This window comes from Antechinus flavipes, chromosome 3, assembly GCF_016432865.1.
Source record: "Antechinus flavipes isolate AdamAnt ecotype Samford, QLD, Australia chromosome 3, AdamAnt_v2, whole genome shotgun sequence".
Taxonomy (NCBI): Eukaryota; Metazoa; Chordata; class Mammalia; order Dasyuromorphia; family Dasyuridae; genus Antechinus; species Antechinus flavipes.
In genome coordinates this window covers 258,561,615-258,586,916 of record NC_067400.1, presented here as the reverse complement: position 1 = coordinate 258,586,916, position 25,302 = coordinate 258,561,615, and the positions used below count along the sequence as shown (strand labels likewise).

Genomic DNA, 25,302 nt, shown 5'->3' with positions numbered 1-25,302 from the left:
ATTATTGTTCTATGGGAAATGATGAGCAGGATGCTCTTTTTAAAAAAATGGGGAAGTCCTCCATAAACTTAAGCAAAGTAATAGCAACGTTGTGGTATGATGAGCTATGAATAACTTTGCTATTTCATTGCAATGCTCAACTACTTTGAAGGGTTTATGATGAAAATTGACATCCATACCCATAAAAACAACTGATTGTGTCTGAATACAGAATGAAGCATAATCTTTTTTTCTTGAGGATTTTTTTGGAGGGTGAGCTATGGTTTTTTCCCACAACATTACTTTTATAAAAACATTTTACTTAACTCCAAATGTACCATCTTAAAGAGGGCTGGGGGTGGGGAGGAAGGGAGAGAATTTGGAACTCAAAGTCATAAAAACAAATGTTAAAAAAATTGTCTTATACGTAGCTGGGGAAAAATAAAATATTAAATATATATAAATATATGTGGCATGTATATATGTTCATAAATATATCACATATATATGTACATAGAGAGAGAATCATTCAAGCCCACAGTGAACTAAAATCAATTACACCCAAGTTTAAAGCAAATAATAGTATTTAAAGTATTGGAAACAAATGCTTAAAACAGCTATGTTTCTCAAAAAAAGAAACAAATTCTCAGAAAAGAAGCAAACATTCAGAAGGAATTATTTAGCTGAAGGAATTGATACTGTTTCCTTCATCATGTGGCATGAAAAAAGTTGAAGGCTTAAAAAAAAGCAAACACATCATGAAAAATAAAAAACTTTTCATTGATAAAAAATAAAATATAAAGATGAAAGTTCTTAAGAATGGGAAAAGGTAATTTTAATGATAAAATTTATTTTTTTCATTCAAAAATATACCAAAATCTATGTCAAAAGAAGTATATAGCTGAGCCTGTAATATCTGGATGCTCTCATCTGCATGCACCCAAAATTTCTATAGGGATTTTTTTTTTTACTTTCAGTAAGCCAGGAAATCTTGATCACATGTGGAAGTTATAAATTCTGATAAACATACTGACACAAAGAATTGGTCTGGAATTATAATAATTCTCAAATGGTGATGGAATGTTGCATGAACTTGTGCCAGGCTTCATATTACACACATGCACGCGCACACACACAGACACAGACACACACACACACGAAGAAATTTATCCAAGATATGGAGATCAATAGGCTTGATTGGTCTGCAAACTTGCCTGATTTAAACCCCACTAAAAACCTATGGCTATAATAATTAAGATTATGCTTGCAAAAGTTCTTAATATCTAATGTTATATTGTGGTTTCATGACAAAGAATTAAAGAATATGTGTCAAAATATTGTGAAATCAATGCTAAATCATACAAAGCAAATGACTGGGGAAAATAGGGCCACATTAATACCAGAAATGTTATGCTGTGAGAAATGTTAGAAAAACCTGGTAAGTATTAGATGAACTGATGAAAAGTGAAGTGAGTAGACCCAGAAGGGCAATCTACATAGTAACAGTAACATCGACATCGTAAGGATAATCAACTTTACTTAGTATCTGATCAACACAATGAGCTACCACAATTCCAAAGGACTTACAACATAAATATAAAATATTGTTCACATTCTGATGGAAAACTTGAAGCATATTTTTCCCCTTTCTTTATTTTACATTTTCCCCCAGAACATGCTTGACTAATGTGGAAATATTTTTCTTGATTGTATGTGCTTTATAGGTATCATATTTCCTGTCTTCTAAATGGAAGGGAGACAGATAGAAGGAGAGAGAATACAGAACTGAAAATAAAAATGAATTATTTTCTAAAAATTAAAAAAATTAAATAAAAGCATATTAAATATTAAGGTTTTTAAGATAGAAAAGGTTATAAGGTTTATTGTAGAGCAACATATTACTTCAATCCAGTTAACTTGTATATGACTATAGCATACTACATCTTCACCAAAGCATTTGAAAAAGTATTTCTTATTATTGTCATGGACAAGACAAAAAATAAATAGGTTAGATGATGATGGAATTCAAACAGGATAAATGAAAAAATTCATGAAGCAGTGAAAATGGGTCAATATCAACTTGGGGGAAGATCTCTAGCACTATTCCCCAGGCATGCATCCTTGTCCATTTGCTGTCCATTTTCAGTGACATGAATATGGACAAAAATGTCACATTCATCAAATCTGCGTGTTGACTCAAACCTGGAAGGAGTAGCTAAATAAAACACCTAATGTCCAAAAAGTTTTCAGAAAGTTAACATGATGGGCCAGATTCAATAAAATTACGTTTAATAAAAATAAATTGAAAGCCCTACCCTTGGGTCCACAGAATCAGTTAGGTAGGAGAGATATTGATAGACAGTCATTCTTATGGGGAAAAGATCAAGGGCCTTTAATGCAGGACTTCTTAAATCTTTTCTTTCCATTCATGACTTCTTTTCAGCAGAGAAATTTTTACACAACCTCAGATATAAAGCTATATAAAATAGGTATACAAATCAAACTTTACTGATGATAAATCACAATTTTGCAAACCCCACATTTATTTACACAACCCCACATGGAATCATGACCCACAGTTTAAGAAGCTTTACTTTAATGGATTACAACTTGAATTTGAATCAAACTAACCAAATAAAAGCTCTAATGCACTAACCAAATGACATGATATTCTATCTCCTGATTAGATCATATTTGGATTACTGTGTTCATTTTAGTACAACACATTTGAGGTAGGATATTAAAAAGTTCTGGTGTGCCCAAAGTAGAGCAGCCATGATCCTGAGGGGACCATAAATTATTGCCATATGAGGATGTGTTGAAAGAAGGGATGTTTAGCTTGGAGAGAAGGTTTAGAATAAATATGATTTATGTCAGGTATGTGAAGAGCTATGTGGGATACCAAGAATGGCTGCAATAGTTCTATCCTTCCACTATAATCTTAGACATGGTCAGAAAATAGAAAGCAGAGAGTATGAGAAAAGGGATTCTTATTTTCCTAATTGTATCCCCAATGTCTGACATACAGTAAGTACTTTCAAAATGCTTGTTGATTGACTGATTTATCTTTTCCTCTTTCCCCCCCTCTACCAAAAAAAAAAAAGTAAAGGTATATATATATTGTTTCTATTTTCAAGATAGCCACAAAGTTTATGAGACCCATGAGATAATGCTCACCTCCTTCTATAGAAAATTTTATTTAAAAATATGTGTTCAAGCTAACTGAAGCCAGAGGAGTGAAGTAATTTGCTTATGTTATTATTATTATTATTATTATTATTACAAGTGGGAAAATGGTATAGCCAGGACTGTGATCCAGGTTTTCTATTGCTCTTCTCTTCTATTCTGAGGAAATTAATCAAAAAGCTGGCACACATACATCTCCATGTCTTTTTGTTCTTTACAGGTAAAGCTTAAGTCTTAACATTTTCTATTGCTCAATGTAAAGAATATATGATTTCACTTAATAACATTTTAATTTGGAAATGGCAGTAGATATCATTAAACATTTTTTAAAATTGCATACCTTTAAGACAAGTTTGGTTTTTTAATGGAAACTTAGAAAAGGACATGTTTGCTGTCACGAACACAGACAGAAGAAAGTAAACTACATATTAAATTCCAATCATCACATTCACAATGAGATGCAAGACAGTCAGTGAAAACAACTGTACTTAGCTTTCTGTCTCAATTTATCTCAACATAATACCTTAGCTTGCACATTCAGAATTTTAAACTCACAAAGGAAAATCTTCTCTAGAAAAATGATTTTTCAGATATTTACCATTGGAAAAAACACATTATATATTTGTCACTTACCAATTCCATACTTTGTCTTATAATATTGCTTTGTAAATTCATCACAATCACAAAGAAGTACTTTTCTCCCCCAAATATTAATTACTGCACCGATTTTCAGGTCTTTGTCTTTATAAAATTCCTGATCCAATGCTCCTGTCTAAAAATAAATAAATAAAACAAAGTAAGGTACCAACCAGAAACATCAAGATAACATGGCAGCTTCCTAAAGAAAAAAATAAGTTATATAAATCAATATATCCAATTTCAAACCAAAATTATGTGTAACATTAAGTAGGGCATTTAGAAACATCTCTAAAAACTGATAGTGATTGATACTTTCAAATGCAATTTATTTAGCAATAAGATTCCATTACTCTAACATTTAACCCTATATAAAATTTAACAAAATGACAAAATATATTTTCTGCTAATATTTCACTATCAATATCAGATTCCAGAAAATCATTATAAGAAAACATCAATAAATTTTATCAGTTCTACAGTTTTACAGGAAAATAAATTCTGTAATTTTCTCACCTTACAATTATCCAGTAGATAGCGGCCTCGATTTCCTACTAATCCTCCAAAAACATTAAGAATTGTTCGATCTGTTATTTGGCCAGGATTATACACTCCAGTTGGAGCAAACTAACAAGAAAGAAAAGTAGAAAACTGAGTAAGAAGAGATACTAAAGATGTGTTGGCCTCAGAATATAAAGATGGTAAATGTAAGGTAGCCCACTTACTACAAGTAGAAAATGTGCTTTGAATTGCTTTTTCTTTGTAAACAAGGAGGAGGTAGGCATTTTGTAAAATGGTTCCATTTCTATGCCTTCTCTTCAATTGAGTCTCTTTCTCTGTTCCCCCTTTCCTATTTTGCCTTCATTCTTTAAATCCTGCTCCCCTTCCAAATCCTCCATCTTTGATAAAACCTTCCCCTTCCCCTCCCCCCAACCCTTATCCCCATAGTCTTTTTTGGATCCTTCCCTTCTTGGAACTCTAGTCACACTTAGAACTTTTAGAAGTTTAGGATCCCAAAGGCTGGTATTAATTCTTTTACTTATTTATTTGTTTATTTATGACATTATCAATCAATTCAGCAATCAACAAGCATTTATTCCCTAGGCACAGGGGAAACAAATATTTTTTAGATCATTATATTAAAAACAAAACAAAACAAAGAAACAGCATGGCAGAGCTGGCCTTGGACTTTGGAAATCCTGGTTTCTAGACCTACCTCTTTTACCTGAGATTGTATAATTCTTGGATATACACGTGTGTGTGTGTATGTGTATATTGTGTAAATATATATGTGTAAATATATATAATATGTACAATATACATATATATGTGTGTATGTATAGATAGATAGATAGATTTTCCCCCTGCCTCCAGCTATTTTTAGAGTAAGGTGCACTGGCATATATAGTGGTGTCCCAAGTACAAAAGTGCTGCATGTGGCTAAGAGTCTATGTCAAAAGCCAAGTCTCCCAATTCTAATACACTTGGGATAGAAAATGCCATCCATACCCAGAGAGAAAACTATGAAGACTGAATGTATCTCAAAGCATAGTATTTTCACCTTTGTTCGCTTGCTTTTTCTTTCTGATAGGTTTTTTTCCCTTTAATTCTGATTTTTCTTGCACAACATGCCAAATATGGAAATTGTGCATATTTAACCTACATCATATTGCTTGCTATCCTGTGGGGTGGGATCAGAAGGGAGGAAGGGAGAAAAATTTGGAACACATAATTTTATAAAAATGAATGTTGAATATTATCTCTATGTGTATTTGGAAAAATAAAATACTGTTGAAGGAAGAAAGCAATCTTCCTTCCTACTGAAAAATAATGAAAATTACCCATGTGACTGGAGGCTCTCAGCTCAGAAGTTCTTATAGAAAAACAGACAAGTTTTTGTTTCTGATGGATTTTAAAACATGTGGTTATTGCTACAAGTAGTTGTCACTAGTGCTAAAAGGTAAACCTCAAATAAGAAATAAAATTACCCAGGTTTTAGAAGTATAATGACAAACCTTCTAGAACTCTATTTTCATGCACAAATTAGTTGTCATTTTGATTGAATTGAGTGTCCAATACCACTTTTGTCCTCAATAGTCAACTAAAAATCTTTATTAATAACTAAATAGTAATAGGCCAAAAATGGTTAAATCTATTTATATATGTACACAGAGCCTACATGGATGATGTCACCTCATCTCTACAGAAAAACTGTAAATGTCAAATGCAGATAAATGTTATTGAATCATAAATTGAATTTAAATTACTATGGCTTGAGAAAATACCTTTAAATTCTACTTGTTATATAAACCTGTGTAAAAGAAGCTGTATAGTAAATAAATAAATAATAAAGACTCTAAAAATTCCCTTCGACCTGAATTCTTTCCTTGCTGCCCTTTAAACTCAGCATTTTCAGATTCCAATTTTTCATATTCTTTGTACCCTGTATTATATGCAAAGATGAATGTGGAATGAAGTTCACACAATTACAGTGATTTCAACACTCTGGCTAATGCATGGTAACTGTCATCATGTTCCTAACGAATGACAATTGAAATAATGAGTCAAGTCTTTAAGGTGGAAAAGCAAATTCCAATTTTGCATGATTTATTTATTTATTTTTACCTTAGGTAGCTTTCTTCTATTAAGGAACAATGAAATAGCATCCCTGCCTGAGTTGGCAGGTATCACTTCTTTAACTTCAATGGTATCATCAGATAAAAAGTAATGAAGAACAAGTTCTCTGGGGTCACCAAACATTGATTCTGAGTCATCCCACAAGCAGTAAAAACGCAAAACATGACCATCATGCTCCAGAAATTGTCTCAGGGTATCAAAGCGTTCATAAGGACGGAGGGGGTTCATTCGGTCTAAAGTCTATAAGGCAAGAAGAGATGAATAAACATGGTCTTTATAGTTTATCCTGAACTGCAAGCACACAAATACATCTTCTCCCCTAGAATGTTCTAAGGAATTTTAAATAACTTTACCTCACCTAAAAAACCAACAAACTCCTCATAAAAAGCAGGCATGCTTTTGAAGTGTCTGTTGTTGAAAGTTCTTTGAAATAAACTTCTGCAACATTTTAAAAAAAGACAAATTTCTAAGACTTTAAATAATTCTTATTTGTCCTTTGGCAAAAGAACATTCTAATCTTTATTTATCCCAAAGAAATCATAAAGACAATAACTCTTGGAGAAAAATGAAAACATTCAATGTTTTTCCTTCTTAAAAATAATACTTTGGGTTATTTATCTGTTGGAGTTTCACTTGCATCTGCCACCATAATTCCATGGTTATTGTAATGGATAATAATATAGAGAATAGGAGTAAAGGCAGGGAAAGGCAGTAGGGAAAGCAATGAAAAAAATTCAATGGAAAATGGATGATGGAGCTGAGCATAGGTTGCTGGGCATATACAATATACATACAGAATATACAAGTTGAATAAACTGAGAAAACTTTTTGTCAAATCCAATACCATATGAAGCCCAAAGCCTGGCTTTTGCTTCTCCTTTAGCTGCCTTGAACTTTGTGATATTTCCTGATTTGAATCCTGCTTCTGTCATCACTTTTCACCCTTACTTACCCATTAGTGACCACTCCACCAACAGTTCATTCATCCTTGTGCATGTCTGCACAAGGACTTCCTGGATGCCAAATCTATTGCTCAACTTTCCCCCCATCCTCTACTAGCTCCCTGAAACAGGAAGGCTTTAATCAGTGCCATAGGAACTCTTCAGTTGTTCTCTATAACAGAACTGGGAGAAACAATGCAGACAAAGCAAATCAACTTAGAGAAATGGAATATTACTAATTCTTCAATTCCCTTAGCAAAATTTCCTTCAGAAAAATATTGAAGTAAAGATAGTCTTTTGGACATAAACCTTATACTTTATTTGTAAGTTCCCTCTCTAAAGCAAGAGTTCTTACCTGAGTTTATGAACTTTAAAATATAGGTAAAATATAGGCAGATAGATTAGAGAGATAGATAGTCTTTCAATATGATTGGTTTTCTTTGTAATCCTATGCATTTTATAGTATGAATTTTAAAACACTTTTCTGAGAAAAGGTTCACTAATTCACTATACAGTCAGAGGGGCATATGACACATAAAAAGCTAAGAACCCTTGACCTAGAAAGACATTTAGCCTATCTCAGAAAATGTCTTGCCAAGTAGTCTGTCTGGGCTTCCCCTGTAAGACATCAGAGATATGTCCTGCCCCCAGCTTAGACATAAGGGAACTTTATGGACCTAAGAAGAGTGCAGGGAAATCTCACACTTACTTCCTAGCTCTACCCCTGCTTTTTTGCCTAGGTCATCGAAACATCACCTCTGACATTCCTATGCCTTAGGTGAAATAGATAGCCTCAAATGTAATCCTCTACAAAAGTTCTTTTTAAGGTTAAAAAAGCTCTCTATATGTTACTTCATTTGATCCCCAAAACCCTTGTGAGAGAGAGGTGCTCTTATTACCTTCATGTTACAGATAGGAAAACTAAGGCTGAGAAAAGTTAAGTGATGAAGGCCCAAGAGGCACACAACTAGGAAGTATCTAAGACAGGATATGAACTCAGATTTTCCTGATGCTAATCCAGCAATGGGCTACCCAACTACTTCTGGACAGCACACTAGATCTTTCACTCTAATAAATTCCCACTCTTTCTCCCCTGCCCCACATGATGACTATTAGCTTCAAATTTTTAAAAGGATTTGTTTCATTATTTCCTAAGTTTCAAAAGAGAGAGAGAGAGAGAGAGAGAGAGAGAGAGAGAGAGAGAGAGAGAGAGAGAGAGAGATAAGGAAAAAGTAAAAGCCAGCACCTCAAAACAACAGGTTAGAAAAGGACCTACACAAAGTATCATTAGATGCAGACACTTTACAAGCTGCTTTTTGACTGGTTAAATATGCAAATCTCTCTCTACTAACTGGTTCTCAGTCACCAAAAGGAGTCATTTATTAAGTATAAGTACATTTATATTGAAAGCTGATTGCTAAATTTTCAGGATGAGCATTTATACCTCAAATCAACCAATAGTGTAAATCAGACTTTGTGATTTTGATGATTGTCTTGAGAAACTGTTAGAGAAAATGTTAGTGATGAAGTTGAAACTTAAAAATATGTCCTGTATATATTCCCTCCCCCACCTCCCTAAGACAGTCTTTAAATATTTACTAGCACACACCTGGGTAGGCATTAACATGAATCAACAATGAATTTTTTTAAGTTGCTACAATGTATAAAATATATATTATATAAGAACTTTGATTTAATCTCATTTTATTCAGCACTGGTCAGACTAAAACAGTGTCAGATCTGGACATGACAATTAAAGAAAAGAGCTAAGGAGACAAATATAGAGTTGACAAATAAATAAAACTTCTGAGAAATAGAACAAATTGCAGGCTGTAAAAAGAAATTTCTGGAAATTTATTCCTATCTATGAAGGGTTGTTTTACAGAAAATGTTGATTAAGCCTTCCTCGGGAGAGAATAGAAAGAAGGGCATAGATCTCAGAATGTGAAAAGAATACACTGAGGATAGATGGATTTGTACTTCTGAGTACAAAGATAGCCCAACAAGATTACCTACTAGTATACCTTGGGTGTTATCAGTCACCACTTAGTGACTCAACTTTCAAATGCAACTTGAGGAAATAACTCAAGTCAGAGATGAAACAATATTTAAATCTCGTTTATATAAATCAAATAAGAAATAGCCAGTACACCCAAGAACCAATTTGGTCTCAGAAAAAGAGAGAGAAGATGGCATCTGATCCCTTGCAAGGAGGTGTGGAGAGCTGTCCAAAGGTATGGAAGATTCTATATAAAGTGAGGGTTCAGTTTTTTGTTCATTTCTTTTAGAGTATTGATCAATTTCATTGAATTCTTTTGTTCTCTTCTATCTTTTCAGGCTCTTGGAATAGGAGACAAGAGACAGAAGAAAATCTAGGCAATATAAAAGCAAAAGCAAAATATAGCAATTTGGGAGCAGCTAAGTAGTGCAGTGGATAGAGCATCAAACCTGAAATCAGGATGACCTAAGTTCAAATCTGGTCTCAGTCACTTAACACTTCCTAGCTGTATGACTTTGGGCAAGTCACTTAACCTCAATTGCCTTAGCAAAAAGCAACAACAACAACAACAAAAATCTTCATTTTAAAAGATGACTAATTATGGTTCAATAATTATATCTAATACTTATTTCAGTACTATAAAATATAAGTCATCTACATCTTATTATTTGACTTGCTATAGATGCTCTCTATCTCTCTACTTATCCTGGATTCCAATACCCTATTAATCATTCCCCTTATAATTATATCCTCTTAATGTTCAATGTCGTATCATTGATCTACTCCTTTTATCTATCTTTAAGATAATTTGCCCTTCCAGATGTCAACCAATCAAGGATTTATGTGCCTACTGTATACCAAGAAATATATGAGATAGTAAGCATACAAAAACAAAAGAATATTATTCCTCAAGAAACTTAGTCTAGCCAGTGGGGATAATATGAACATATACTGGCATATACAAACTAGATACAGGGTAATTGGAGAAGATGGTGTTAGCTGCAGAGACAGAAAATCAAATATGGGGTTTAAAATATACCCTGAAGGAATTTAGGGAGTTTAAGAGATGGCAATGAGGAGAAAGTCGAATGCTAGGAATAGAAGACAACCTTCCTGCTATACTAAGGCAGAAATGCAAGTAATGGAGGACCATGACTGAGAAACATTTAGATGGATTTCATTCCGCTATGTCTCAAATTTGCTCCCTGAAAAGTGTTTCCCAAACCCTTCATCAGGTGTTTGAATGCATATTGCCTCTGTTTTTTTCTACACTGCTTTTCACCATGCTTCCCTATTAGGATTCCCTCACCTAAGTCTTAATATAAAATGCAATATCACTTCTCCTTAGATTTGACCAATCCTAATTTTTTTTTAACAAGGAGGCATGTTCCAGTCATGGATCCTATCTTCCCAAATCTCAGTGATATCTCAAGAGTCTGTCATACCTATTTCTTAATCTATGGTCCAAGAAATCCAGATTTTATTAATAGGCTGTTTGCTCCCCACCTGCAGCTTTCTCTTTTGAATCTTTTCTGAATTCAGTTGCAATGATGAAAATATCATTCAGTAAGATTCTCATATTCTCATCTAAAACTTTTTCATCCTTAGCATGTTTTCCAGATTAATTCCAGTAGTGGCATTTGTACTCACATAGATCAACAAAAAAGTAGCTAATAAGGCATCAATTGTGAGAGTTCTCATCACAGCCTGGAAACATGAGTTAGAAAGCTTAAACATATTTCTATTGCTAATTTCAGGTACACACTATAAGGACAGCACTATTCAGCTCTTCATTCTGTTATATATACCATATGATCTCTCACATAATGTACTTATGCTTCTAGTATGAATTTTTGGAGGACAGGCATTAGTTTTCATATCAGAATATCCATCTCTCTCCTATTCAGAAAGTATTCTATTTCTATTCTTCTATTTCTTCTGTGTCACATTCTTCTAGGCTCTACTCTCCTGATACAAGTTATCAGACCCTTTGTCCTCTTCAGATCTATTTTCTTTTTTTGATTTTTACAATTTATTCATTCAACAAACATTAAGCTTCTAATGTGTAACAGGCACTGTGAAGCCCTTCTACATTTTTAAAGAACATTACATAATCAGGATGTAAAGGTACTTCTTTTTTAAATAGTATTTTATTTTTCCAAATATATGCAAAGATAGTTTTCAACATTCACCTTTGTAAGACCTTGTGTTCTAAATTTTTCTCCCTCTCCTTCCTTCTCCCCCTCCCCAAGACAGTAAGCAATCTGTGCAATTCACATATACATGTGCAATTCTTGGATTGTTACCTCTTGAGCTTATTTTTTCCCCCAGAGAGAAAAGACCATTTCATGCTCCAAGTACAGATAATTATGACTTCAGTGGCATGGCCCACAGAGACACAACAAGGGGTTCCAAAGCTACACGGACTTAGATTCCATCCCACAGTAGATTAGGTTTTGTATCCTTCTCTACTCCACTACATGAAGTTTCTCTAGAAAAATTCCTAAAATAAAGCTTAGGTATGGATCTTGTCTTAGGCTTCCCTAAAATGTAGGCAACAGGGCTTCTTCGAAAAAGATATTCAACTTATGAGTATCAATTATAGAATAACTTTTGCTTTACAGAAAAATCTTAAGATGCAAAAGACTCACAGCCACACATTAACAAATACAGAAAACAAAACATCTCCAATAGCCATTTTCTAGTCATTATATTTCTCCTTATAACATAAAGACAATTTTGTGAGACTGAACAAAAATTTCAATGTATAAGAAATTCACAAAGTCCAAATATCCTGATTAGCCTCACTATAGTTATGGGATGATTTTGCTAGTGGTTGTGTTCTCCTGCAAGAAGCATATTGTTAAAAACTTGGAAAGTTATCTATGAACTCAAGCAAAGTTGAAATATACTATGTACAAAGTAATAGTAATGTTCTGGGATGATCAGCTGTGAATAACTTCGCTATTCTCAGCAATACACTGATCCACGAACACTCTGAAAGACTTATAAAGAAAAATCCTAACCATATCCAGGGAAAGAACTGATTGTGTCTGCAGCATTTTCTCTCTTTCTGTCTCTCTATTTCCTTTTCTCTCTCTCTCCTCTTTATTTTTCTTCAGAGTTTTGTTTTTGTTTTGTTTTTTTGAAGTGGAAGATCTATGTTTTCTTTCACAACATGACTTTTATGAAAATGTTTTCCGTAACTTCACATGTGCTTTTTAATGGAAGTTGGGGTGAGGATAAAGGAGAGAGTTTAAAAACACATGTAAAAAAATTGTTTTAAACATAAGTGGGAGAAAATAAAAATACAAATAATCAGAAAAAGTAGAAGCAGCATACTGTTAAGGAAATCTCTTCCTAATGGATATTCAGCACCTGACTCAGGATCTCTTGAACCCAAAAGGAAATTGCCAAGCTAGAGACATCCATTTCTTAGGACTGAAAGTTGCTGACCTGTGATCATGGAAATCAAAGAAAGGTAATGCCATTGAAGATGCCCTAGTCCAACAAAGCAGAGTTTTTCAACCCTAATTTGAGTTGGCTGTGTCAGAAAAAGCAATACTGTCCTCAGTATACTGCAAACTCTTCCTGTTCTCCATGTAAGTTTGTTAAGGTGTCCAGAAGGCATCACAATGCATGGTTTGAATACTGTGATCTTCTAACTCTTTTCTTCTGCAGTTAATATCTTTTTTCAATTTTAGTCCTGACATAGTCAGAAAGGAAGACTCAGTCCTCTATTTCAAGTCTCTATGGAAGCCCAGACCAGTCCAATGTATAAAGGGTACTCAGCTCTGAAATCATAAAAACCAGACAAGCATAATCTGCATTATAATTAGTATTGCCAAACAACTGAGTGGAGATGAAAGGGATCCCTTAATCAGCCAGTGTCAACCTGATCTACACCTATTATAGGAAAAAAAATATATGTCAGGACAAATTCTGAATCTTTCTGTCCCATCAAATCAAGTTTAAATTGCTATAAATTTTCTCAACCCCAAGATGCCCACTGGAGAGTTACTGAAGCAGAAATTTTCAGTGTAGAAAATGAGATAGCTTAACTCTTTTGTCCATTTAGTAGGACATCCAAACAACAGCTTCATGAACAAAAGGGAGATTACATTCAAGGAGCATTTAATCTAACATTATGTTTTCCAATTTGTCTCAGGATTTGCTATATTTTTTAATAATAAATATACATTGTTTTTATTAATCCAATGAGGGGAGAAGGTTTTCAATTTTAATACAAGTCAAAACTTTGTCAACTCTGACCTTTTTCCGCTCTTTCATATAAGGATCATCTGGACAAGTTCCTGGGGGATTTACCGCGATACCCATTTTCCTCAGAAAATTTCTTGTGAACGGATCACAGTCATAAATCTTGAACACTCGGGAATAAAGGACAATGTCTATGTTAACATTGAAATCCTGTATTGTATAAAATTTATCCTCATTAGGTGGTGGGAGTGGAATCCGATGACGTCGGAGAAAAGTTCCTATAGGATAAAATAAAAGTAAATCTTTTTAATGATTATGAAAGCTGACATTTATATTAAAATCAGCAAAACAATTTTACATAGAGCATCTCATTTAACTCACAAAATGAAGGAAATGAAGAAAATGAAGCTCAGAAAGTTCACAGTTAGTGTCAAAAATATACTCAAATCCAAGCCTTACTAACTCCAAATTTATGCCATGCAATGCTTTCTCTTTTTATTGAAAAGATAAAAATTCACTTTCTAGAGATTAAATAAAGGAGGATGTTACAGAATCCTGTTAGACCTTTGAGCATTAGATTCCAACCTAAAGAACCTTATTTAACTAGTGAAGAAGAGATAGAATATGCACTTTTAACTGGAATTGGAAGGAGAAAAATGCAACACTGTTTTCTGTTACAACCTTCCAGGGTTTTGTACTGAAAAATTCTTAAAACATTAGGGGACAAAGAATACAAAGAGAAAATACCATTGAAGCTGCAAGAACAGCTTTAGAAATAATAAAAATAGGAAAGGAAAATGAAATAAAATAAAATAAAGGTGTAATCACCTGGAGACTTAAAAAACATTTGTTGACCATTTTGTATTGGTCTATTAGACCAATAAAGGTTGACCATAAACATATCCAGACTAGCTAGGTGGTACAGTAGATAAAGAGTGCCAGACTTGAAATCAGTAAGCCATCTAACCCTGTCTACTTAAGTTTCCTCATGTATAAAGTGATATAGAGAAGGAAATGGCAAACCACTCTAGCATCTTTGGCAAGAAAACCCCAAAAGGGTCACAAAGAGTCAAAAACGATTGAATGAACAACAAAAGAAACATATATATTTATGCCAATCCATTCTGTATCTGCACCTAACCAGATTTTTGGGGGAATGGGTGGATGAAAAAATGGAAGAGCTACTAGCTACCTGAATTTTTACTGAGGGGATTGATGGCTTAATTTTAGGGACTGGCATGTTTTTAGATGTATGTGTTTATTGTGGTAGGAGAATAATAATATCATAAACACCACAGTTTTCAAGAAGCAAACAAGCAAAGCAACAAGCAAAATATTTACATATTGAACTCATAAATAATTGAAATTAAATAAGGCCTGAAATTACTAAACTCATTATTACTAAAACTAAATGGCACAAATGCAAATATCAGCCTACACTATAAAATATCAAAAAATATGGAGAATATATTACCAGATACAGGTAGATCAATTTCCATAATTTGGTTATTGTTGGGATTATCATAATTTATAATACTTACATTTCACCCTGGAGCTAAGTTGTAATTACTATGTTAAATATGTGACATTTCTCTTTCTTTTTCAAAATCATTGTTCCATATTTTTTGTACCTATTGACACTTGGCAGAACTGTCCTCCAAATAACTGTTTAATATAACAAATAAAATATGTTTATAGTAGATCTGATCACTAAACACAATATGGACTTTCTCTGGTAAAAGTAGTTTCCAGTTCATGTTGCCTATAAACTATGATAAGAAAAATTTCTATTAATTGTATCACTAATGACAGTGGACCTAAATCTTTCTAGCCACTAGTATCTTTGGGAGTGTCTTTACATTAATTTAAAAGTGTATGTTAGAAAGCTCTGTTTTCATTTGATGGCTTTTTGCTTTGTATTGTTGAGTAGCAGAGGGGTAAGGAACTGGAGGAGCAGGCAGGGGTAAAAAGAAGGGGAATGTGGCAGAAGAAATACTTCTGCAATCTCAGTGTAATTTTTTAAAACCAATATGGATTACACATATGTGAAAGATGACATATGGCAATCATTACTGTATATATTATCACCAGCATTTGTTTCCCTTGTGTAGGCCCAACCTATAAATGTTCATTGTTTCCACAGGCATTTGTTAAAAACTAACTAACAACAGCAACAACAACAAAACAGGATTCATGACATTAATTTGAAAACTATGTAGACCAAAGGAGATTTTTTTTTAAGTATCCTTGAAAAATATAAAGAGCCACCTGTCAAGATTAGGTCAGTGATACTTTCCTCTCTACTTTTTGTACCCAGAATGACCTGCTCCTCCTGGTCATCAGCATGAATGCTTTGACCTGCTCCATTTTGGGGTCAGTTCTCCCTTTCTTAGGCAGCCTGGTTCCTCTTCTACTCCTTTCCCAGAGGTTTACCACATTGGTGCTGGATCTGATCCTGTCATCCAATCAGTTTTAGCCCTACTTCAGCTCAGAACTCCCAAACTCAAGCAAGTCACCAGGGAATAGCAATTTTAAACTTCTTTGGAGTTTCTTGTCATGCTGTTTTAACTTAGTCCTAGTTTGAATACTATCCTGTAGTATTCCCTCATTCTCAACCTTTTCCATGACTGCAATTCATAGGCAGTAGGTAAAATAGCACACCTGAAATCAGGAATACTTCAGATCTGGCCTCAGATACTTACTAGTTTATGATTCTGGGCAAGTTACTTAACTCTGTTAACAGAGTTTCTGCCACATATAGGTCTTATATAAATGCTTATTCCTTTCTCGTTCCTTCCATGGCTTTGTTGTATTTCCTACTCAGAATCAACATGGCAAGATTTTGATGATCAAAGAATCCTGCTTAATTATTTTACATATCTATTGACTCATGTCATAGATCTACTACACACACAAGGCTAAAACCATAACTGACTAATTATGAAAATCCATCCCATTAAAAAATTGAAAAAACAAGAATCAAAGAATCATTACTAACTGATTTACAAACTCTTTGACATGTCGATTAGTTTTTTTTTTTTTTTTTTTAGAAAACTGACAATAGTGTTCTATCTTAAAATCACAAAGAAAGTCATAGGTCAAGCTGGTTATAAAATTTGAGAATGCTACAATGGCTCACTAAACATTTCTTCCATAACTAACATAGATATTTCTGTTTGTTGCTGGTGTTATAAATAAAATAATTTTCCTTTTTTCCCCCTTGCAACATGCTTTTAAATTACCTGGTTGTAACATTTTTAAATTACTTGGTACATTACATTGAAGTAATAAAGCCACAAAATTAGAATCATCCTGGGATATTTAAAATTTACATAAAAGATATAATTTCACTGCAAAAATCTGCTTTTATTAGTCCTCAATTCATGTACTGAAATGTGCAAATTATTTAATCGTTGAAGATCAGTATTTAAAACAAATTGCATATTTAACTATTTAGAAAAAAGATGGGCACTTCAGGTATTTTCAGGAACCATTTATACTACTAGTAAAAAGGAAACCACATATTTTGACAGTTTTGGAAATATATATAATGAGGTGTCTTCAGATTTTTTAGCTATCTTCAACAAGTACTATGTTAATAAAATTCAAATAACAAAGCTATTGCTTTCTGAGTGCTTTGTACTATAAAAAGGGATGAACTACATGTATCCCTCTATTAGAAATAACTTCTATTCAAGCTTCCAGCCAAACATTCTCTCGCAGATGCCTGGTGAACATATTGTTTGGGCCAAGAAAAAGCAAACAACAAAATGCGAAAGATAAATTATGTAGGTTAGAAGAGCCTGCAGTCACTATCAAAATGAGATTGAGGTGGTAGCAGGAGCTATTCAGAAATACACTTCATCCTACTTCTGTTGGCATATGTCTGGAAAAGCCACATCTGCTAAGTCTGCTGCTTCAGTATTTACCACCACTGCTGTGTCTCATCACTGACCTAAAACATACCCAATCCAACCCACAAAGACTTAATATGTACTATGTACAAGCTCTTTTCTAGATCCATAAAACATCAAACAAATAAAAAAATCTCTGCCCTTTATAACTTGGCACAAGATGTCCCAAAAGTCTTAATGCAATTTAAAGTTATTAAAGCTTAAGACTACACTAAGACTTTTTGGATATCTTATACTCTATTGGAAGTAAGGGAAAGGGTAGAAAGCATGGGATATATAAATTTTTAAAAAGGATATACTAGTTTTTTTTAGAACATGCTAGATCTTACAAGCTTTGCAGACACAAATTTTAAGATCCCAATTTCCCTTAAATACTATAGTGAGGCAACAAGGCAGTATTTCAGCAAAGGAGCAAAGATGTATAAACCTGATAAATGTTTTAATCAGGAACCATTTGAGGATTTATCATCTTTAACCATGGGAGTTTTCAGGGAAGGGAACAGTACATAATAAAAAAGGAAAAAAAGAGAGCCATATCTCAACTAATAATGATCCTCCAAGCAACTCTCTTGAGTCTATGGGAGGTACCTTCTTCCAACTGTTTCTTTTTAGATATCTGTTTATTCATGTAACCATTACTTATTTAAATTTTAAAGAAAAATGAAAAAGAACGTGATTTAAAACCACAAATGTCTATTACATTTCATGTATATATTTTAAGTATATAACCAATTTAACATGAGAATTTCAAAAAATTAAAATAAAAAAGACAATTTCAAAGCTAGACTGCATATATATATATATATATATATATCTCACTCTGAACTTGCTTCTCTTATTGTTTATGTATTTCCTTCTAAAGTGCTTCAATAACTATTTTCTTAGATTTTAGGGCTTTCTTTTTGTTTGGTTTTTGTTTGTTTGGAATGTAATACTGTAACTAGCCCTTTCTTCCCACAAATCTATCAGGAAGAAAAGGAGAAGAATCATCGTTGCAAAAAGACAAGCAAAACAGTCATGGATTCATCATGTCCAAAAAACGATATGTCTCATTTACATCTTTATTCCAGCACTTCCAGAGGTGTTTAGCATGCTTCCTTACTGGTCCTCTAAAATCATGATTGGTTCCTGCATTCATCATAGTTCTTACATCTTTCAAATTAATTTATTTTTGCAATATTACTGTCATTGTTGACAACATTATTGCTATTATATAAATCCTCTCTTGGATCAATGCCTTGCCATGGCAGAGAGGCTTGCATAACTCAATGAAACTATGAATGCTATACAAGGTTACCCAAGATGGATGGGACACATCTTACAGAACTCCTACAAAAAAAAAGTAATTCACTGGAGAAAGAAATGACAAAACACTTCAGAATTTTTGCCAAGGAATCTTGACAATATCAAAATGATAAGAGAAATGACACTGGAAAATGAGCCTATAAGATTGGAAAATGAGTCAAAACTGAAAGGAAACTCAGCTGTGGATGTTTCTAGTGACAAAAAAGACAGTCTGATGCTATAAAGATTACTAAAATCTAGGAACCAAGGCAAGCTGAATGTGATCAAACAGAAGATGGAAAGATTAAATATCAAAATCTTGGATACCAGTGAACTTAAATGGATGGGAACAAGTGAACTTAATTCAAGTGATCATTATATATAATACTGTAAGAATGTCTTAGAAAAAATTGATAACTCCCATAATCTATAAAAGAGTGAGAAAAGCAGTACTAAGGTATAATCTCAAAAATGACAATGATATCTGTTCAAAAACAAAGCAAACTATTCAACAACACAAAAAATATAAATCTATACATCAGTCACTGATACTGAAGAGGTCAAAGTTGATCAGTTCTATGAAGCTCCCCCCCAAAAAAAAAAATCACATTCATCTTAGGGAATTAGAATGCTAAAGTAGGAAATCAAAAAATAATTGAAACTACAGGCAAATTTGGCTTTGGAATACAAAAATGAAGCAGGGCAGAGACTTACAGAGTTTTATCAAGATAACTGATTGATTATAACAATGATTCTTTTTCACAACACAAAAGATAACTATGCACATGGACATCACCAGATGCTCAATATCAAAATCAGATTCTTTGCATCCAAAGATGAAGAAGTTTGATGCAGTTGGTTAAAATAAGACCTGAAGATGACTGTAGCTAAGATCATGAGGTACTTATTGAATAATTCAAATTTAAATTGAAGGAAATAGGACCACATAAGTAAAACTGAAATAATATATAAAGTGAAAGTGATATCAAGATTGAAAGAATTTTATCTGATAGATAGAATACAATTATGGAACAAGATTCACAATATTGTACAAGAAGCAACAATTTAAAAACATTCTAAAGAAAAACAAGAGCAAGAAAGTAAAATGGCTATCTGATGAGGCTTTACAAATAGTTGAGAAAAGAAAGAAAGGGAAAAGTAAAGGAGAAAGGGAAAGATAAATCCAAATGAATGAAGAATTCCAGAGACTAGCAAAAAAGGGTAAAAGAGTGCTCTTAAATAAGCAATGCTACAAAATACAAAGAAACAATGTAATGGGAAAAATAAAAAAATCTCTTTAAGAAAAGTAGAGATGTCCAGGGAATGTCTCATGCTAGAATGGGCATGATACAGACAAAAATGGTAGTGATTTAACAGAAATAGATAAAGAGGTGGCAAGGATATATGGAAGAATTGTATAAGAAAGAGCTTAACATCACCAATAACTACAATGGTGTGGTTATTAATTTAGAGCCAAACATCCTAGAGAATGAAGCCAAGTGGTCTTTAGAAAAAATGGATAACAATAAGGCTAGTGAAGGTAACAGAATTTGAATTGAGTTATTCAAAATCTTAAAAGATGATGCTGTTAAAATACTGCACTCAATATGCCAGCAAATTTGGAAAACTCAGCAGTGGCCACAGGATTGGAAAAAATCAGTTTATGTCCCAAACCTAAAGAAGGATAATGCTAAAGAATGTTCAAGTTACTGAAAATTTTGTTCATTTTGAGATGTCAGCAAGATTGTGCTCAAAATTCAGCAAGCTAGGCTTCAGCAATATGCAAACTAAGAATTACCAGAAGAACTGACTGGTTTTCAAAGAGGTAGAGAGAGGACCAAGAGACCAAATTGCCAACATTTGTGGGATTATGGAGAAATCAAGAAATTCCAAATATCTACTTCTGCTTCATTGACTACTCTAAAGCTTTTGATGGTGTGATCAAAATCAAATATGGCAAGTCCTCAAAGAGATGGGAGTACCAGATCATCTTATATGTTTCCAGAGGAATTTGCATGCAAGTCCTTAGCTGTGAAAGGTAGGATTCCTACTATTGCAGTTTCTTCATAATGAGCCTTTTATATCTAGGTCATACATCTGTTTGGAGTTTATTGTGATATATGATGAGATGCCTGTCTAAAATTAACTTTTGCTAGGTACTTTCTAGTTTTTCCATAAGTTTTTATTTTTTTTAATGGGATCTTTCTCCCAATAACTTTATTCTTTTGTTTATCAAACACTATGCAATTGGTTCTTTGCAATGTTTATTGGTTTCTATGTGGTGTATTTAATCCATTCTATTGATCAACTTTTCTATTATCACAGGATCAAGTGAAATTTGATACTGTGCTCCTGTAAGGCAGCAAAGATTGGGGTCTAGTTCTGCTAAGATCTCTCCCTTCTGGATTTCTTTGACAAAATCTAGACTTTTTACTATTCCAGATGAATTGCTATTGCTACTCTTGTTTTTCTAGCTCTCTTTTTTCCTAGATCTCTATTCTTTGGTAGAGAGTTTTTATTTCTTTGGTATGGCATTTAATAAATAAATATGGATAGTATAACCATTGTGATTATATTGACAAACCCAATCAAACTAAGAATAATTAATACTTTTCTAAATATTTGTCATCTTCATTTCTGTAAAAATATTTTGTAGTTGTATCTCTATATATGTATAATTATTCTATGTGTCTTGTTAGATGAACTCTCAAGTATTTTATACATTTTGTCTTTATTTTGAATGGATTTTCTTTTCCTATCTTTTCTTGCTGAGTTTTGTAGGTAATGTATGCATAATATGGTGTTGCACACAGTGATGTTTATTTCCCATACTTTTGCTAAAATTATTGTTTCAGATTATTTTTTCTTTGATATATATATTTTTTAAATTTTATTTTATAATAACTTTATATTGACAGAATCCGTACCAGGGTAATTTTTTTATAACATTATCCCTTGCACTTGCTTCTGTTCCGATTTTTCCCCTCTCTCCCTCCACCCCCTCCCCTAGATGGCAAGCAGTCCTATAGATATTAGATATGTTGCAGCATATCCTAGATACAATATATGTTTGCAGAACCAAACAGTTCTCTTGTTACACGGGGAGAATTGGATTCAGAAGGTAAAAATAACCCGGGAAGAAAAACAAAAATGCAAATAGTTCACATTCATTTCCCAGTGTCCTTTCTTTGGATGTAGCTGCTTCTGTCCATCATTTATCAATTGAAACTGAGTTAGGTCTCTTTGTCAAAGAAATCCACTTCCATTAGAATACATCCTCGTACAGTGTCGTTGTTGAAGTATATAATGATCTCCTGGTTCTGCTCATTTCACTTAGCATCAGTTCATGTAAGTCTCTCCAGTCCTCTCTGTATTCATCCTGCTGGACATTTCTTACAGAACAATAATATTCCATAACATTCATATACCACAATTTACCCAGCCATTCTCCAATTGATGGGCATCCATTCATTTTCCAGTTTCTAGCCACTACAAACATGGCTGCCACAAACATTTTGGCATTTTTCCCTTTCCCTTCTCTTTGGGGTATAAGTCCAGTAGTAGCATTGCTGGATCAAAAGGTAGTACAGTTTGATATCTTTTTGAGCATAGTTCCAAATTGCTCTCCAGAATGGCTGGATGTATTCACAACTCCACCAACAATGCATCAGTGTCCCAGTTTTCCCGCATCCCCTCCAACATTCATCATTATTTTTTCCTGTCATCTTAGCCAATCTGACAGGTGTGTAGTGGTATCTCAGAGTTGTCTTAATTTGCATTTCTCTGATCAATAGTAATTTGGAACACTCTTTCATATGAGTGGTAATAGTTTCAATTTCATCATCTGAAAATTATCTGTTCATATCCTTTGACCATTTATCAATTGGAAAATGGCTTGATTTCTTATAAATTTGAGTCAGTTCTCTATATATTTTGGAAATGAGGCCTTTATCAGAACTTTTAACTGTGAAGATGTTTTCCCAGTTTGTTGCTTCCCTTCTAATCTTGTTTGCATTAGTTTTGTTTGTACAAAAGCTTTTTAATTTGATATAATCAAAATTTTCCATTTTGTGATCAGTAATGGTCTCTAGTTCATCTTTGGTCACAAATTTCTTTCTCCTCCACAAGTCTGAGAGATAAACTATCCTATGTTCCTCTAATTTATTTATAATTTCATTCTTTATGCCTAAGTCATGGACCCATTTTGATCTTATCTTGGTATACGGTGTTAAGTGTGGGTCCATGCCTAATTTCTGCCATACTAATTTCCAGTTATCCCAGCAGTTTTTATCAAATAATGAATTCTTATCCCAAAAGTTAGGATCTTTGAGTTTGTCAAACACTAGATTGCTATAGTTGACTATTCTGTCTTGTGAACCTAACCTTTTCCACTGATCAACTAATCTATTTCTTAGCCAATACCAAATGGTTTTGGTGACTGCTGCTTTATAATATAATTTTAGATCAGGTACAGCGAGGCCACCTTCATTTGATTTTTTTTTTCATTAATTCCCTTGAGATTCTCGACTTTTTATTGTTCCATATGAATTTTGTTGTTATTTTTTCTAGAGCATTAAAATGTTTTCTTGGAAGTCTGATTAGTATAGTACTAAATAAATAGATTAGTTTAGGGAGTATTGTCATCTTTATTATATTCGCTCGGCCTATCCAAGAGCACTTAATATTTTTCCAATTATTTAAGTCTGACTTAATTTGTGTGGGAAGTTTTTTGTAATTTTGCTCATATAATTCCTGACTTTCCTTTGGTAGATAGATTCCCAAATATTTTATGCTATCAACAGTTATTTTGAATGGAATTTCTCTTTATATCTCTTGCTGTTGGATTTTGTTAGTGATGTATAAAAATGCTGAGGATTTATGGGGATTTATTTTGTATCCTGCTACTTTGCTAAAATTATGAATTATGCCATTCTCCAATTGATAAATGGTCAAAGGATATGAACAGACAATTTTCAGAGGATGAGATTGAAACTATTACCACTCATATGAAAGAGTGTTCCAAATCATTATTGATCAGAGAAATGCAAATTAAGACAACTCTGAGATACCACTACACACCTGTCAGATTGGCTAAGATGACAGGAAAAAATAATGATGAATGTTGGAGGGGATGCGGGAAAACTGGGACACTAATGCATTGTTGGTGGAGTTGTGAACGAATCCAACCATTTGGAGAGCAATCTGGAATTATGCCCAAAAAATTATCAAAATGTGCATATCCTTTGATCCAGCAGTGTTTCTATTGGGCTTATATCCCAAAGAAATACTAAAGAAGGGAAAGGGACCTGTATGTGCCAAAATGTTTGTAGCAGCCCTGTTTGTAGTGGCTAGAAACTGGAAAATGAATGGATGCCCATCAATTGGAGAATGGCTGGGTAAATTGTGGTATATGAATGTTATGGAATATTATTGTTCTGTAAGAAATGACCAGCAGGATGAATACAGAGAGGCTTGGAGAGACCTACATGAACTGATGCTAAGTGAAATGAGCAGAACCAGGAGATCATTATACACTTCGACAACGATATTGTATGAGGACATATTTTGATGGAAGTGGATTTCTTTGACAAAGAGACCTGAGTTTCAATTGATAAATGACGGACAAAAGCAGCTACACCCAAAGAAAGAACACTGGGAAACGAATGTGAACTATCTGCATTTTTGTTTTTCTTCCCGGATTATTTATACCTTCTGAATCCAATTCTCCCTATGCAACAAGAGAACTGTTCGGTTCTGCAAACATATATTGTATCTAGGATATACTGCAACATATCCAACATATAAAAGACTGCTTGCCATCTAGGGGAGGGGGTGGAGGGAGGGAGGGGAAAAAAAAAATCGGAACAGAAATGAGTGTAAATATAATGTAATTATTAAATAAAAAAAATTAAAAAAAAATATAAAAAAAAGAAAATAAAAAAAAATAAATAAAATTATGAATTATTTCTAATAGTTTTTTAGTAGAATCTCTGGGGTTCTCTAGGTATACCATCATATCAGATTATTTTTTCATTGAATTTCTAGGGTTCTCTGTGCTACCCATATAAACTGAAAAAGGGAGAAATTTTGTTTCCTCTTTTTAGAATGCTTTAAATTAGCTCATTTTTTCTTGGCTTATTAATGTAACTAGCACTTCTAGAATTATATAAAATAACAGCAATGGTAACAAACAGCTTTGCTTTACCCTAATCTTGTTTTAAAGATTTTTAACATAATCCATTTCCAATAATTCTAGTTCTTAGTTTTAAATATTATTTAGCATATTTTAAAATGTCCATTTATTTTTAAGCTTATTAGTGTTTTTAATAGAAATGGATATTGTATTTTGTCAGAACTTTTTATTACATCTTTTGAGAAATCCTGAGATCATTTTTGTAACTGATATAGTTACTAATCTTTATTGTTTTTCTAAAAACAGAACCAACTCTCTATTCATGGTATAAATCCAATCTAATAATTAAATTTTTAAAAATACATAACTCCAGAC

At 33.2% G+C, this 25,302-nt stretch overlaps 1 protein-coding gene across 1 annotated transcript in view; it reads right to left on the bottom strand.

The window, feature by feature from the left end:
- Positions 1 to 25,302, bottom strand: part of EFHC2 (EF-hand domain containing 2) — a 220,451-nt gene that overhangs the window by 98,278 nt on the left and 96,871 nt on the right. Inside the window, exons 4-7 of the mRNA XM_051984989.1 lie at positions 13,651 to 13,874; positions 6,427 to 6,678; positions 4,318 to 4,428; positions 3,799 to 3,937 (exon numbers count right to left, since the gene is read on the bottom strand). Coding sequence (XP_051840949.1) covers positions 3,799 to 3,937; positions 4,318 to 4,428; positions 6,427 to 6,678; positions 13,651 to 13,874 — 726 coding nt within the window. The remainder of the gene's footprint in view (positions 1 to 3,798; positions 3,938 to 4,317; positions 4,429 to 6,426; positions 6,679 to 13,650; positions 13,875 to 25,302) is intronic.